The 16380-nt window shown below is 43.2% G+C and overlaps 1 protein-coding gene across 2 annotated transcripts in view; it reads right to left on the reverse strand.

Moving 5' to 3' along the window:
* The window catches only part of BAP1 (BRCA1 associated deubiquitinase 1), a 35480-nt gene extending 21647 nt beyond the window's left edge, over positions 1 to 13833 (reverse strand). For both annotated transcript variants that reach the window (XM_083353410.1, XM_083353409.1), the window contains exons 1-9: positions 13593 to 13833; positions 5125 to 5154; positions 4988 to 5042; positions 2921 to 3053; positions 2328 to 2447; positions 1713 to 1774; positions 1491 to 1633; positions 401 to 479; positions 1 to 124 (exon numbers count right to left, since the gene is read on the reverse strand). In XM_083353410.1, the coding sequence (XP_083209536.1) occupies positions 1 to 124; positions 401 to 479; positions 1491 to 1633; positions 1713 to 1774; positions 2328 to 2447; positions 2921 to 3053; positions 4988 to 5042; positions 5125 to 5154; positions 13593 to 13629 (783 nt within the window). In that variant the 5' untranslated portion in view covers positions 13630 to 13833. The remainder of the gene's footprint in view (positions 125 to 400; positions 480 to 1490; positions 1634 to 1712; positions 1775 to 2327; positions 2448 to 2920; positions 3054 to 4987; positions 5043 to 5124; positions 5155 to 13592) is intronic.
* Between the last annotated feature and the right edge of the window lie 2547 nt (positions 13834 to 16380).

Below are 16380 nucleotides of genomic sequence, written 5' to 3' on the forward strand. Positions count from 1 at the left end.
CTGCTGCAAAGCTTCCAGTACAGTTTGACGGTTCACCTTCAAGATATGGAGCTTAGATTCATACTTCATTCTCCTGTCGGGTACCACAGCCATCAGGTTAAAGCGGATGTCATGATATGGTTCCCTGTGAGCAATACCCATAGGTATTAAGCATCCCGACCCCAAGTAATTGTAGCAAAATCTCTTCTTCTGTCACTCTCATGTCAACCTAAGTACATCACTGTCAGTGGCACATATAAATCCTATAATATACTTGATTTTCAATTCTTGTGCAAGCACAGCAAAACTTTACAGAAACCAAAAAGAGGAATTCTGTTCAGTAAACGTCAAAGCACTTAATCACTTCTCAAGTACGCCTCTCAAATTTTCACATAAACCAAAAATGCATTTGTTCATTCACCCTGCGGTAGCAAGTCCAATCCTCTCCATGATAACTCTCCTGGCTTTGTCTGTCCATTCCTCATCTTCTGCCCAGGGCCCTGGAAAAAGGAAGTAAGAGAAAAGGCAAACACAGAAACATACAGAGTGAAATGTTTCTACTAATAGACCAATCTGTTAAACTGACTTGCAGAGTATGTTCTCCCTTGTTACCTGGCTATTGATCTGAGATATGCAGTCCTTTAAAGACAATTAAGAAAAGAAAATCAAATCCTAAACGTAATTATTTCAACCTAACTGACGGAATGAGTTACCGAAGGGAAAATATATACTCTGTTCTTACATGTTTTTAGTAATCATTCTATTGATGTTAATCTGCATATAAACCTTTTAGATACTGTTTTTCTTTTAAACAATACAAGCCACCTTAGGCTTATCAGAGCAGAAAATTCAAATAAATACATTCAAATTACAAAGCAAAATATTAACCTGCATTCCAGCCCCATGCATTCTAAAACTGCACACAAGGCCAAAAGAATTGTAATCTTTCCACTTTAATGCAAATAAAGCCTAAAATATATTATAGAACTTTACCTGAGAATAATTGTAATTCACTCTCCTCCATCATTTAAACTATTCCATATCTACCGTATTTTCCCGGCATATAAGACGACTTTTTAACCCCTGAAAATCTTCTCAAAAGTTGGGGGGTCGTCTTATACGCCGGGTCGTCTTATATGCTGCAAAATACGGTATTTTCCCAAATCATTATGTTCATGAATTGGGACATTGCTATATTTCAGTTGTGGGCAAAATGTTTCAAAACAAACCACCCAAAATGGACAATTTTAGCAACTTCAAAAGTATCGCAAGCTCAAAGCACCTCCAATATTAAGCACAAAATATTTCTAAGGATCAAATTAGCCTATTTCATACTCAAACCAACTATCTCACACTCAAAACAGAGTATTTGAAATTCAAATTGTTAAAATCTTGTCACAACCCTATCATATTCTTTGTAACAAACTACTGATGACCCCAATTTTATTCCAGTACAAAATGAGAGACGCAACGCTTCTTGTAAGCTAAACTAAGGCAACAAGATTACTTACCATGATCAATGGGAAAAACTTTTAGACCATCCAGTTCAAAGAGCCGTCCTTTAATGGGGACATAGCTGACAAAATGAAAAGCTTCCATGGTCCGCACAGCACTAATTCCATTCTGTTTTTCTGGTAAATGTCGGGGTTCTGGTCTGATTCAAAAAGAAAAGAAATCTATGTAGATGTAGTTTATATTGCAGAAAACACATATTCTGCCCTCACCCAACTTACCTAGCATGGCTGTTATGGGCCTTGGCCAGTTCTGGGGCATTTCCAATGGCATAGCCTTTGCTCTGGAAGGTTGAAAAAAATAAAATGAGAGGAAAAATTCTGTAAGATCACCCATAGCCTTCTTTTTAGCAGACCTAAATAGATGTTCTATCCCAATTGTCTTAATCTATTTTACTGACAGGGAAAAAGAGCCTTCAAATTAATGTGAGTCATATAATTTGGGCATATTAGAGTTGGCCATGAGGACTGCTGTCTCAGGGTTAAGTAAGGATAATATTAAAACAATTTTGCACACACTTTTATTTAGGGAATTGAACCAATTCTCTGCAATGTCATTTACTCCAATATTATTTGTACTTCTCCAAACAACTGAGCAGCCTTATTTCAGAATTCTGAACGTTAATGCATCAAACTCTTCTTTTTCAAGAAAAATACTGAGAAAGTGAGGTCTACAAAAAGGATTACTTAAAGCCAGTTTTCCCTAATTTGGTACCCTTTCAATGTGCTAGAAGATAGAAAATTACCACCCAATAAGCAGCACACACACAGAGAGAGAGAGAGAGAGAGAGACAGACAGACAGACAGACAGACATATAACGTGTTCTCGCTTCATACCTCTGGACTAAAACCTTTGGTGAATTCTTTCATTCGGCTCAGCGTTGGTCCCAGATCCACACTGTTACAATTCAGGAGTACACTTAACAATGCATGTGTGGCACAAGAATTGGGAATCAGCTACAAAGCAAAATAATATTTAGATGAAATATGAAATTATGGCAATCCAGCAGAATAGCCTATTTATACAAAAACCATACAGTAAGTAGATTCTTGCTCTCTTGTATATCACAGCAAAGTTGCAGTGCTATGTAGACTAGCATCCTTGTGGTGCACTCCAGGCAATCTGACTTTGTCACAGTTAAATATTCCAAACACATTCTGACTTTTGGATCTCACAAGGATACCACAGCAAGAAGCAGCAGCATGAGTGCCAAAAATAAAACAATTAATGCTACACTCTGTTACGCCATGCAAAATAAATACTGCAAAGCCTCCAATATGAGCTATTTATTAATTTATATAGTATCTATCAACAATTGCACCTTTACATTCAATCCCCCAGTTATAAAGTCTTCCCATTTCAGACAGCAGGACACTTAAGAGCATAAAACAAGCAGCCTAGCAAAATTTCTTTCCCCCGATCAGTTTACCTGGTGAGCAAAAAACATGTTGTTGACAATGTCATCATCAATCACTGAGGTCTCATCTACCAAAGTAGAAACTTTCCGTCGGGACCGACGCTCTTCAATCCATTTGAAAAGGAAGATAAATCCGTAGACAGGTCTGAAAAAAATAAGTTTGCAATATGTAATCCATCACTTTTGAAGGCTCATTCTCTATTCACAAACATATTCAATATACCTCTAGTGAGACATTAGTCTGAGAAGTTTCTGGGGTAAGCAAACTAATGCATTTAGATAACTGAATTACAACCTCTCTGAGCACAAAGAGATAGGTGAGGATTTTTAGAATTATAATATAAAACATTTTAGTCTGTTTTCTTTTATTCAACTTAGGCACCACCTAACTCCAGATGACTCTAGGTGACTGACAATAAAATAAGACAAAATAAGAAATGAATCAGAAAAAAAATATCAGAGAAAATGACTGTTGGTAAATTTGGCCAAAACTCACACATATGGACATACCCAGTGCTTTTTTTGTAAAAGAAAAAGGTGCCGGAACTCACACATGTCATACAACTTGCCTTGCCTACCCTACAAAATTCCATCCAAAAAAGGTGCCGGAACTCCGTTCTGAGCGTTCTATGAGAAAAAAAAGCCTTGGACATACCCAATAGGGCCCCCAATTACTTGAGCCCAAGACCTAGGAGAACAACTGGGTCTTTTAAGGCTTTCCAGGAGCCACATGGATCTCAGGGGCAACTCCATTACAAAGGTCAGGTGCTCAGACAGAAAAGCCTTGCTTCCTGGCTCTGATAAATGACAGAGTTTAATCAAAGGGATTCCAAAACACACAAACCCTGATGTCAGCCGGACAGACATCACAGGAAATAGGCCCTACGCTATATAGAGCTTTGTAGGGCATAACTAGCACCTTGGAAGAATTCTGGTGAAAATGGAATCAATGGTGAAAGAATATAAGAAGAATCTTAAAAGATTTTTTTTTTGAGAATAACTTCAAAGAAGATGGGAAGTTGCTTTTTTGTTCCTTTTTATTATCTCTCACTTTTACTTTTATGCTTTCACAATTTCTTTATTTTTCTACTTCTTTTATGTTTTTGTGCTGTTTTTTTAAAAAACTGTAAAACCTTCTTTTAATAAAAACTACTTAAAATGAATCACTACCAAATTATTTATAATTAAAGTGCTACTATAAACTGAAGCACAAAGGATTGGAACATTACTAGACCTACGTGACACCTTCAGTAACAACAGGACTGATTTAAGCAATTTACGGTAACCTTAAAAAGGAAATCTGAATGTAAAATATGTGTGATTCCATTCCACCATTATAACAAGTGTTTCAAAACAGGGGAGCACCTGCTGCCGGCGTCAACTTCCCTCCGTCCAGTGCGCTCCCACAGAGAAGGCCTCCTCAGGGTGCCACCGGTCAAAGAATGCCGACTGGTGGCCCCCAGGGGGAGGGCGTTCTCTGTGGGCGCACCGGATTTATGGAACCATCTTCCGATCAAGCTCCGGATGGCACCTGATCTCCGCTCCTTCCGGCGCGATCTTAGAACCCACCTTTTTGAACAAGCTGGCCTGGCCTGATGGGATGGGGTTGGGTTTTATAAATTGGTCTTAACTTTTAATCTGTATTAATTTATTACGGGCATTGTTGTTTAATTACTTTTTAATAATTTTTAATTTTTGTATCTTGTTTTTATATGTATTGCCCTGTTCACCGCCCTGAGTCCTTCGGGAGAAGGGCGGTATACAAATTAAATTAATAATAATAATAATAATAATAATAATAATAATAATAATAATAATAATAATAATAATAATAATACAATCGTTTTTTGTTATGTTATGATTTATTATGTTCCTTTTTTGCAATCAGTTCTGCTATGTTATTATACATTGTATTTCAGCCTATTTCCAGAAGATTTCTGACATTTATTTGACAGAAATGGAACAATTTCTAATACATTCCAACATCATCTTTATCATTATTCATACATTTTGGATTATGTCATTACTTCAGAAAGATACTTTGCTTTTTTCTAGCTAGTGTAACAGCCAAAATCTTACCCTTGGCATTTGCTCTGTAGATCATAAATTTCTTCAACTTGCACCCCCTTAACACCTATATGAAGATAAAACTTGAGTCAGTATACAAACTGAAAAAGGTAGAACTAATTAATACAATGCCGTAAGATTATACTCACCAAAATCCTCCACTAAGAGTGTGAAGAGCCCTGAAAAAAAAGGGGGGGGGGAAGAATCAGAGGATAGGAAAGGATTAGGTTATTACTCGGAAAATACTAGTCATATTTTACAAAAATAGTTTTGGGCACATAATTCAGTCTAATCAATCTAATACAAACACCAAATCAAAAATCAAGATAAAATTCTACAAAACACCTCCATAAAAGCATTTAAATGTGCTCTGATTTACTTCCAACTACACAACCCTAGCCTGATAAATAACTATCCGGGATAAAACAACTCAAGAAATATTTTAATAGGGGGTACCTTGCTCAATAGTAGTACCGTATATACTTGAGTATAAGCCGAATTTTTCAGCCCACTTTTTGGGCTGAAAAAATCCACTTCGGCTTATACTCCAGTCAACAAAAAAAAAGAACTTACCGAGGACTTGCGCGCGGCCGAGCTACTTTGCCTGATGCTGCTGGGGTCGCCCGGGTGCCTCTGCTCGCCCTCAGCAGCACCTGGCCCGGAATCACATGCGAAACAAGCCCGGCAGAGGAGCCGGAGCGGCGAGCAGAGGCGCCCGGCCCAGATCCTGCAAGGCCCGGCCGAGACATGCCCCCAGCAGCGGAGCTGCTCCGGCTCCTCTGCCGGGCTTGTTTTGCATGTGAGCTACTTTGCCTGATGCTGAGAAGACCCGCTTGGGCACTCGGGTTGCTGTCAGTCTCCGCAGGCCCTTCTCGTTTCCAGGAACGTCAAGCGCGCTTGGCTCTCCACCCCCACGGCAGGGCAGGGCAGGGCAGAGACTTGCTCGCCCTTCTGACGGCCCTGAAGAGAAACAAAGGGCTTGCAAACTCCCCGCGAGAAGCTGGGCGAAGCGCGCGGCTGGGCGAGTGTGTGCCTGCGCGCGTATTTACGAAAGAAACGCTCCGAGAGTTCTTCTTTCTCCGCCCCCTTGGGGGGAACTCTAGCGACTGCTGTAGCCGCGCTTCTCTTCTCGGCTCCGAAAATAGGGATTTCTACTCTCTCTCTCTCTCTCTCTCCCCTCCCCACCCCGCATTCTCCTGCCTCTTCGATTGCGACAATAAAAGGGCGAAGGGTGCGCTGGTTTCTTCCTCCTTCCTCCCCTCCCCTCCCCGATTGTCAGGTGAGGCAGCTGGAGGTCTGGCCGGGAGATTGTAGCCGTTTTGAAACGCCGCGTCTTGAAACGCCCGATCAGCTGATTTTCGGGTGGAAGAGCCGCGGCTTGAATCTGTTTGCATCTGCCTGAATTAGACCAAAACGGCCTGAATTTGACCAGAGTTGCTTTGTAATGGCTGGAGGAACTGCAGAGGAGGTCTTGCCGGGAGATTGTGGCCGTTTTGAAACGCCCGATCAGCTGATTTTCGGGTGGAAGAGCCGTGGCTTGAATCTGTTTGCATCTGCCTGAATTAGACCGAAACGGCCTGAATTTGACCAGAGTTGCTTTGTAATGGCTGGAGGAACTGCAGAGGAGGTCTTGCCGGGAGATTGTGGCCGTTTTGAAACGCCGCGGCTTGAAACGCCCGATCAGCTGATTTTCGGGTCGGAAAGAGCCACGGCTTGAATCTGCTTGTATTTGTTTGAACTTAACCAGAAACGGCTCGTAATGGCTGGAGGAACTGCGGAGGGAGTGAATGCTCCAGCCTGGAATATTTGGAAAGGCTGGGGGAACCAGATGAACTGCAGCTTAAGCGACTGTTGCCGGAGGAGCCATGGCTTGAAACGCCCCAGTTTTGGGGCAGCATTTGCTTGTTCCCTCCCTCCCTCCCTCCCTCCCCTTTCCCTCCTCTCTAAATCCTTCCTTCCTTCCTTCCTTCCTTCCTTCCTCCCTCCCTCCCTCCCCTTTCCCTCCTCTCTAAATCCTTCCTTCCTTCCTTCCTTCCTTCCTTCCTTCCTTCCTTCCTTCCTTCCTTCCCCAGCCCTAATCCGGAAAGTGGAAGGAAAGAAGAGTAAAGGCTGGGCGGCGGCGGAGGGGAAGTTTAAAAAGGGGGCGGCGTTCCCTTTAAAAAGCCGCCCGCCACGCCGCGCTCCCTCGCAGCACTCGCGGCGGCTGGCTTCTTGGCTCCCGGTCTCCCCCAGGCTTCCCGGCTGTGATTGGCGAGCGAGCCTCCCGAGCTCCGGCGGCCGTGACATCAGCAGAAGCGGAGCAAGCAAAAGCGAAGGGGGAAGGAAGTTCACCAGCAGCACCTCGAGCCCGCTCCGAGCGCTGGCGGACGCGGAGCCGAAAGAGAAGCAGCATCTCTGCGCGCCCGGGCTGCTGGGGTGAAGTTGCAGCCGCCGCACCAACCAGCCGAGGAGAAGCAAGAGAAGGAAGCCACCGCCGCTGCCCAGGCTGGGTTTCCTTGAAGGCTGCTGTTTGCACCCGGGAAGGAAAGTGCAGGAAAAAGGGCAAAGTGGCGAGCTAGCCCGGCATTCAACGTTTCTTCGCCGCTGCCATCCCCGAGAAGGCGAAGGGCTCCTATTTACAGCCACCCATCCGAGAGAAAAGCGGCTGTCGGTGCTTCGTCGGCCTTGATCCGGGACGCAGCCTGACCTCCCCTCGTCCCGGGAGACTCTCGCTTCCCCCCACCCCCCACCCTCCCTACATCCCGAGCCTTCCAGATCTTCGCCTGCCTACTCGCGAGCAGGCATGTTTTCCAGCCAATCCGGGCCTGGGAGCAGGGCGCCGGCGGCACGTCCACTTTCCCCGCACTCTCCGTTCAGACGGCGCCCTTTGAGCCTGGAGTGATGCGGACGTCGGAAAAGGGCGCCGGGCGAAAGCAGCGAAGCGGGATCGCCGCGTGCCCCCCACTCCTCCTCCTCCTCCTCCTCTTCTTCTTCTTCCTCCTCCTGGTCGGCTTGACACCCCCATTTCGGCTGCTTCGCAAACTGCTTCCTCCACCCCACCCCACCCCACCTCACCCCTCCCCGCAAAAGATGCCGGGGTCGACAGCGTTTTTTCTACCCGGAACAAGCAAACACGCAGGCAACCCTGCACTATTCAGCTCAGTGAAGTCACGCTTGAAACGGCTTGAAACGCCCGATCAGCTGATTTTCGGGGCGGAAAGCGTGCGGTGTTGTTGTGTTTTTTTCCTCCCCCCGAAAGTGAACGGCAGCTTTCCGTACTAGTGTATTGGCATGTCAAGCTGATCGGGCGTTTCAAGACGCGGCGTTTCAAAACGGCTACAATCTCCCGGCCAGACCTCCAGCTGCCTCACCTGACAATCGGGGAGGGGAGGGGAGGGGGGGAGGAAGGAGGAAGAAACCAGCGCACCCTTCGCCCTTTTATTGTCGCAATCGAAGAGGCAGGAGAATGCGGGGTGGGGAGGGGAGAGAGAGAGAGAGAGAGAGTAGAAATCCCTATTTTCGGAGCCGAGAAGAGAAGCGCGGCTACAGCAGTCGCTAGAGTTCCCCCCAAGGGGGCGGAGAAAGAAGAACTCTCGGAGCGTTTCTTTCGTAAATACGCGCGCAGGCACACACTCGCCCAGCCGCGCGCTTCGCCCAGCTTCTCGCGGGGAGTTTGCAAGCCCTTCGTTTCTCTTCAGGTCCGTCAGAAGGGCGAGCAAGTCTCTGCCCTGCCCTGCCCTGCCGTGGGGGTGGAGAGCCAAGCGCGCTTGACGTTCCTGGAAACGAGAAGGGCCTGCGGAGACTGACAGCAACCCGAGTGCCCAAGCGGGTCTTCTCAGCATCAGGCAAAGTAGCTCACATGCAAAACAAGCCCGGCAGAGGAGCCGGAGCAGCTCCGCTGCTGGGGGCGTGTCTCGGCCGGGCCTTGCAGGATCTGGGCCGGGCGCCTCTGCTCGCCGCTCCGGCTCCTCTGCCGGGCTTGTTTCGCGTGCGAGCTACTTTGCCGGCCGCTGCTGAGGGAAGATCTCTGGAGAGGAGCATAAGGTGAGCTGCTGCATTTCCCAGCCTCGGCTTATACTCGAGTCACCAACTTTTTCCATTTTTGGGGGGTAAAATTAGGGGTCTCGGCTTATATTCGAGTCGGCTTATATTCAAGTATATACGGTAACTGTGAGAGGGACCTTGGAGTCCTAGTGGACAATCACTTAAATATGAGCCAGCAGTGTGCTGCAGCTGCCAAAAAAGCCAACACAGTGCTAGGCTGCATTAACAGAGGGATAGAATCAAGATCGCGTGAAGTATTAACACCACTTTACAATGCCTTGGTAAGGCCACACTGGAATACTGCATCCAGTTTTGGTCACCACATGTAAAAAAGATGTTGAGACTCTGGAAAGAGTACAGAGAAGAACAACAAAGATGACTGGGGGACTGGAGGCTAAAACATATAAGCAAGGGTTGCTGGAATTGGGTATGTCTAGTTTAATGAAGAGAAGGACGAGGGGTGACATGATAGCAGTGTTCCAATATCTCAGAGGCTGCCACAAAGAAGAGGGAGTCAAGCTATTCTCCAAAGCGCCCGAAGGCAGGACAAGAAGCAACGGATGGAAACTAATCAAGGAGAGAAGCAACTTAGAACTAAGGAGAAACTTCCTGACAGTTAGAACAATTAACCAGTGAAACAACCTGCCTCCAGAAACTGTGAATGCTCCAACACTGGAAGTTTTTAAGAAGAGACTGGCCAGTCATTTGTCTGAAATGGTATAGGGTTTCCTGCCTGAGCAGGGGTTTGGACTAGATGACCTCCAAGGTCCCTTCCAACTTTACTACTACTACTACTTATTGTTGTTGTTGTTGTTGTTGTTGTTATATTGATAAAATGCTAGCTTCCTCCCATTTTATCATCTGGTCCTAAAAAGGAAGTAAATTCAAGACCTCCTTTCTTGTACATGGGATGAGGATTAAAAAGCAGCCTATTAAATGACAGACCTCAACAAATAGCAAGCATATTCTCCACTTGGATATATAAACAGTATCTATCCTACTAGAATTTCCAAAACTAGCCAAAGAAGTGTTATTTCAGTGGGCTGACCTGTAGAATAGTTTAATATATGAGGTGTTCTGACTCAGGACTTCACTAACTACATTATTTGAATTTACTGTTACTGCTTGTTTCTTACTTTTTATCTTTTTGTTATTAAAGAGTCCATATGGAATGGGCTGGACTATACATATTGTTAAATAAATAAATACTGGATTTCTTTTGTGAACTGCTACATAGCAAAGCAGCACACATCTTATATCATGAGAGATGCAAATCTTGTATCACCTCAGTCAGGCTACATCAATAAAGGTAAGGCAATCATTTGGCTGTTCATATCAGGTGATGTGATGAGTTCTCAGCTCAAAAATAACCTAAATGTGCAGGGAAAAGGACAGAGAATGATGTATACTCTAGAGCAGACATGTCAAACTGGCAACGTGACATGATAACACACAACGTATCGGGACAGTTTTGCCATTGTTGGCAATGGGGTGGGAGCGGCTTCCGCATGATGCATCTGGCCCACGGGCTGGCAGTTTGACACCCCTGCTCTAGAGTCAAGAAAGCAGTAAGTTTCCCATGTAACAGATACTCTCCCTCATCGCCAGCATGTTTGATGGGATGAGAGCTTGATTAGAATAAGTATAAGGAATCTACCAGATCAAACATATGTATATATCTTCCAAACCTGAGGCTTTATTATTAGCACTTTGTAGAGAAGTGTGCAAGGACATTTTCAAAGTGGACAAAAATCAGTCATTTTTAAGAAAATTACATTGATCAATGCTTTTTAAATTTTGTAGTATGCCATTATGATTATCTGAATTACTGCTTTGGCAACTTCACTAGTTCCTGGCTTCTAATTTAATTCTCATGTATACAGATAGTCCTCGACTTATGATAACTGAGTCCAAAATTTCTGCTGCCAATTGAGATAGTTGTTGTGAGTTTTGTCCCATTTTACGACCTCTTGCCACAGTCATTAAGTGAATCACTGCTGATGTTAAATTAGTAATATGGTTGTCAAAGGAATCTGGCTTCCCCAATGACTTTATCAAAAGCTTGAAAAAGATGACCATATGACCCCAGGACATTGCAACTGTCATAAATACATGCCAGTTGCCAAGCAACCAAATTATGATGATGTGAATACTGCAACAGTCCTAAGTTTGAAAACTGGTCATAAGTCTTTTTCAGTGCCGCTGTAACTTCAAACAGTCACTAAACACACTGTTCTACCTGTAGTTTTTAACCTTCAAAGATCTTCACAATTTAGAATAAGTACTAATAAATCCCTTAATTCTATAAAGTGGCATATGGCTGAGGCCTAGGAGTTATTGCTTCAGGACGGCCTAGCTGGCATCTAAATCCTTACCAAAGAAATTTCATTTTAATTTAAAAAAGTATTTAATGTCATGTCTTTTGGGATGTAACAATTCACAGCTTGAATAACGATTTAGATGCACAACATCATGGCCAAATCTAATGTAGAAAAGGAGAATGACCAGAGGCATCAGAGCTGTCTATTTCTATATTATCAATATTGGATTGGCTCGGGGGAGGGGGGGAAGGGAATCTGCCACATAATCCTCACTTTCTGAGCCAATTCAACATAGGTCAGAAAGAAAGTCACTCAACTTTACCACGTGTAAATTAGTATCCAAATCTGCCTAGCTCAGATGATGGGCCTTATATGATTCTTACACTAAAAAATAAAAATAAAAGGCTTTGTGCAAGACAATGGAGAAATATAATAAATATTTAAGCTTTGCCAATGCAATATATGCTCACATTATGGTATTATTGTTAGTATTACTATGGTATTACTGTTTCTATGTACAGTAGTGGCCAAAATTGTGAAAACCTTTTGGGAAAAGAAATGCCACCTTTGGTTAAATTTTCACCAATTTTTCTTCTAATTTCTTTATAACTGTAGTCTTGTTCACTTAATAATACTATTTTACATTGCTTTCTGGGCAGTCAACTCTTTGCACCATTACTTTAATTTTTATTATGTTTTACAAGCTCACTAAATGAAAGAACACAAAAAAGCCCAACCAACTTGATAGCGATCACATAACAAATGTCCTTCTCTGATACTGTGATCTGATTGGCTCATTGCCAAAACAAGATGACACCTGATTGGCTCTCTAAACACTCATGCTCTGTCACAACAGCGGCAAGAATTATATTTGCGCAACACTGGAAAAATGAAGGAGTTCCATCAGATGAAGAAATAATTTAAAAAATACTAGAATGCTCAGAGATGGACAGACTGACAATGAGACTGAAAGAAAAAGAAGAAACGGACTGTTATCAAACCTGGGATTTATTTTACCACTGGCTAGAGGAAAGAAGAAAGAATTAGGAATTAAATATGTATTAGCATGTAAGCTCAGCACGTTGATTGAAAAATTAGTACCGTACGTATGGCAAAAATGAATTTGAAACTTCTATGAAAAAATAAACACTCATGCTCATTGGCTACAATCAGCTACTTGATATCAACCTAAGCAAGTTGTGCTTCCTTTTTCTGGTTATTTGGCCATAACGTTTCATCGAATACAGTACAGATAACTGAACAAACTTTGTGGCATTACATTCTTGATTAAATTATCTTTCCATTGCTATATAATTTTATGGTACTACTCCAAAAAAAAAAGGTGGGTGTTATTAGCCATCAAGGCTCAAAAATAAAACTTTTCCCAAAAGCTTTCCACAATTTGGGCCACTGCTGTCAAAGTGTTTATTTCCAACAGCGTGTTGGAAATAAACAACCACCAGTTGCGAATAAAAAATATTTTGAAAATATTGACCTCTGAATTGACTTTTGAAGAACTATTTTCACTTTTGACTCATTAAGCACGCATCAATGTGCATTCGAGAGACAAAAGAGGCACGCTGGAGATACACAACGGGGCTAAGATCAAAGAGGTACCTATTTCAAACACAACCACGCCATCAACTCAACAACAATTCCTTGGGAAGAGGAGGGGAGCGGGGCCAAATACCATCAACCAAACCAGGGGTCTTCAAACTTGGCCCTTTTATGACTTGTGGACTTCAACTCCCAGAATTCCTCAGCCAGCTTTGCTGGCTGAGGAATTCTGGGAGTTGAAGTCCACAAGTCATAAAAGGGCCAAGTTTGAAGACCCCTGAACCAAACGGTTGGATTCAATCGTTGAATTACGGCCTCTTCCAATCACCGTCTGGGGAAGAAGCCAAGCCTTCCTACCTTAGTCCAGGCGCCACGCCAAGCCGGAAACTACAGTTTTCCAACAATAACAACAAATGCTCACCCTCCCCAAAGCGTGCAAACCTCACCCTAACTTAACTTCGCAGGAAGGCTGCACGCACCCGGCTCAGGAGCAGCTCAGAAATCCCACCTGGGCACAGCGGCTTCTACTCCGGCTCGTTGGCCAGGTGGGATCCCTGGGCCCGGAAGACCGTTTACGGGGCTGCAGGCAGAGCCGCACCCGCTCGTCGGTGTCCCACCACCACCCGTCCCCCGGAAAGCGAGAGGGCAGGCCGGCCGCCTCCCGCCTTCCGGAGCGCAGGCCTCTTCCCCCAACTGGCAGGGGCGCCTTCACTCACCAGGGTCGCTCTCCAGCTCCAGCCAGCCCTTATTCATCTTCCCTTTAGTCTGGCCTCATCGCCATGACGGGTTCCGGGCGGAAGCCATACCTCCCGGGTTTCCCCGGGCACATCCGGTCCGCGCTACAGCCCCGCTCCGGCCAGCCGGAAAGAAGGAAGGACCCGAAACATGCAGGATGGAGGAGGAGGAGGAGGAGGAGGAGGAGGGAGGGGGGAGAGACCAGGTGGAGGAGGAGGAGGAGCAGGAAGACGGAGGCATCGGGCTGCGCGCGCAGCAAGGCGAGACAAAAGGGGCGGCGCTTCCCAGCAGCAGGCTTTCGGAGAAAACTTTCGCTAATGCTGCCTCCGGATTGGTGCGGAAAGGGAGAGGGGCGTGACCGGCAGGTTGTCAATGCTAAGTAAGAGATAGCGGGCGACTGCAGGGACAAACGCTTGTAACTTAATAATTATAGGCTTTTTATGGGAGGGACGTTGGTTAATTACAGCCTGAACTGTACTTTTTTTTTTTCCTACGGCAAATGCCGGTCTGTTCTGAAACGGTGTTTTAAAGACGTTAAGCATCACCGCAGAGTTTTTGCGGTGTGAGAGAGAGCCACAAAGCGGGTTTCTGTTGCTAAAATAAGACTTTACTCGTATCACGCTACCAGGTTTAGCTCACAGAGAGACCTATAATTTCATACTACAATTACTTATTTCCTCCAGTGATATTTAATTTCATAGCACAAACTTCAGTTAATTGACAGTTGGGACTCCATATTACCAACAGCATTTTAGATTGCAGTTTGAAATTTCGTTTCTTTAATGGCAATGAAACTCAAGAGACTTGATTTCATGTCACAAACCAAGTTAAGCCTTGCTCAAAACAAATGCTGTTTCAAGTGATACAGACTGGTTATAACAAAACCGTTAAAATTATATATATAATTATCTAATAAAAACATTTGTGCATCTCTGTCTTTTTCCATATCTCCATACACACACACACACACACAAACTACAATTGGCAAACCACTGATAGGTAGCAAATGTACTCAGGTCTTCAGTCTAAAATTTAATACTTGACAATAAGTATGCTTGATGATAATATTACCTGCATTTATCATTTTTACAGATAACATATAATATGCATAATATTCTTTGAGAAATGTTTTATATTTATGAATGAACTGCAATATCCAAGGGATGCAACAAAATACAGAAAAATATTTTTGCCAAATTAAAGAAACTAGTATGAATCAGATATTAATTGATAAAGGTTATTAAGCCCAAATAATGGATATTGATTTTCAGACTATTGTTTTTGGCAATAAAAACATTGGTAGTTGCCCTAAGTTGGAAGATGGGCTGCTATACAAATGTTTAAAATAAATATTTCCCAATTATGATGCTCAAATTGAGTGACTGAAAGTTTACTATGAATTAGTTGATACAGAATATTGCTTTCTCATATAGCTGCACAGAGTGAATGTTGCTATGTTCAGGCATTGGAAAGCTGGTCAAGAAATGTGATAAATTTTGTAGTAAAGGAAATTTTCTCCATAGAACATATGTAGAATATTTGGAGATGAAATCACTAGAAAACTTATTTTCTTCCATATTGCTTGTCTGGAGTGAGACTCCAAATTGAACAAGATACAATCTAATGTCAACAGTACATTGGAGAAGGGGCTGCAATTAATAGATGATGGTTTAATTGATTTAGCAATCTGAAGAAATCCATGGATAATTACTAAGTCATGGAAACATAAAGTGGTTTTGGGTCAATTACTCTCAGGTTAACCTATCCCATAGAAGGATAGTAACTATATTAGGATCCACTCCTCAAAGAAAGGCAGGAAACAAATAAATTTATAAATAACTTATTCCATTTTACATTGAAAATTTAGGGCAAGTTTTTTCACTGATGCAAAAATAGTGGACAGAGGAAAAGAATAATTTGATCATTGAGTTGCTAAAAGTTGCTAAAAGGTACACAGTTCAGTTTTTACAAAAACATTTTTCATTCTAGGAGACCAATCAACCCTATATAATGAATATATTCATTATATTTATATGGCCATCTATTTTGCAGTCAAGTGACTGGATGGCATATAACAGAATTAAAAACAGACAAATTAATATTAACTTCACAACTGCAAAAAACTCAAAACTAAGAATTAAAAAGATTATGTGAAGAGCAGGTATTAATTACCACCTGAATATTTCACCAGTTTTCTGAGATCCCCAGGGCCGATGACATAACCAAATCTTGAGTGACTTGACTGGCTGGAGAGTTGAGTATTGATGGGTCACTGCTGGAAAGGTTATACTCTACAGTGGGTGATATTAAGACAATGGGCTGGGAGGAATGGCTCCCCAACTAGTATATGAAACAGTGTTAGAATTATAGCCATTTCATAGAATTTGTGCATATACATAAACAAACGTTTCCTATTCTATATCAAGTACTGGACAAGAGTTTCAAGAAGCAGAGTTTGAGGCAACCCAATAACATGCTCTATTTCAGACATGTCAAACTTGTGATGTCACGTAATGTATCGGGACGGTTTTGCCATTGCCGGCAATAGGGTGGGTGCAGCTTCTGTGTGACGCATCCAGCCTGCGAGCTGGCACTTTGACACCCCTGCTCTAGTTTATGACCAACATTCCTGTCTTGTTGCTGAATTGTTTTTAAAGAGGAAGTAGAAGATAGCAATCACTATTTTTGCCTGCGGGAGCATATGCAGCTGGCAAATGTTCTTTGGAAGAATATTTTTTAACAGATGAAGAATGGAAAACAAAAACATAA

This window comes from Vipera ursinii (assembly GCF_947247035.1).
Source record: "Vipera ursinii genome assembly, chromosome: 2".
In the NCBI taxonomy this organism is placed as follows: Eukaryota; Metazoa; Chordata; class Lepidosauria; order Squamata; family Viperidae; genus Vipera; species Vipera ursinii.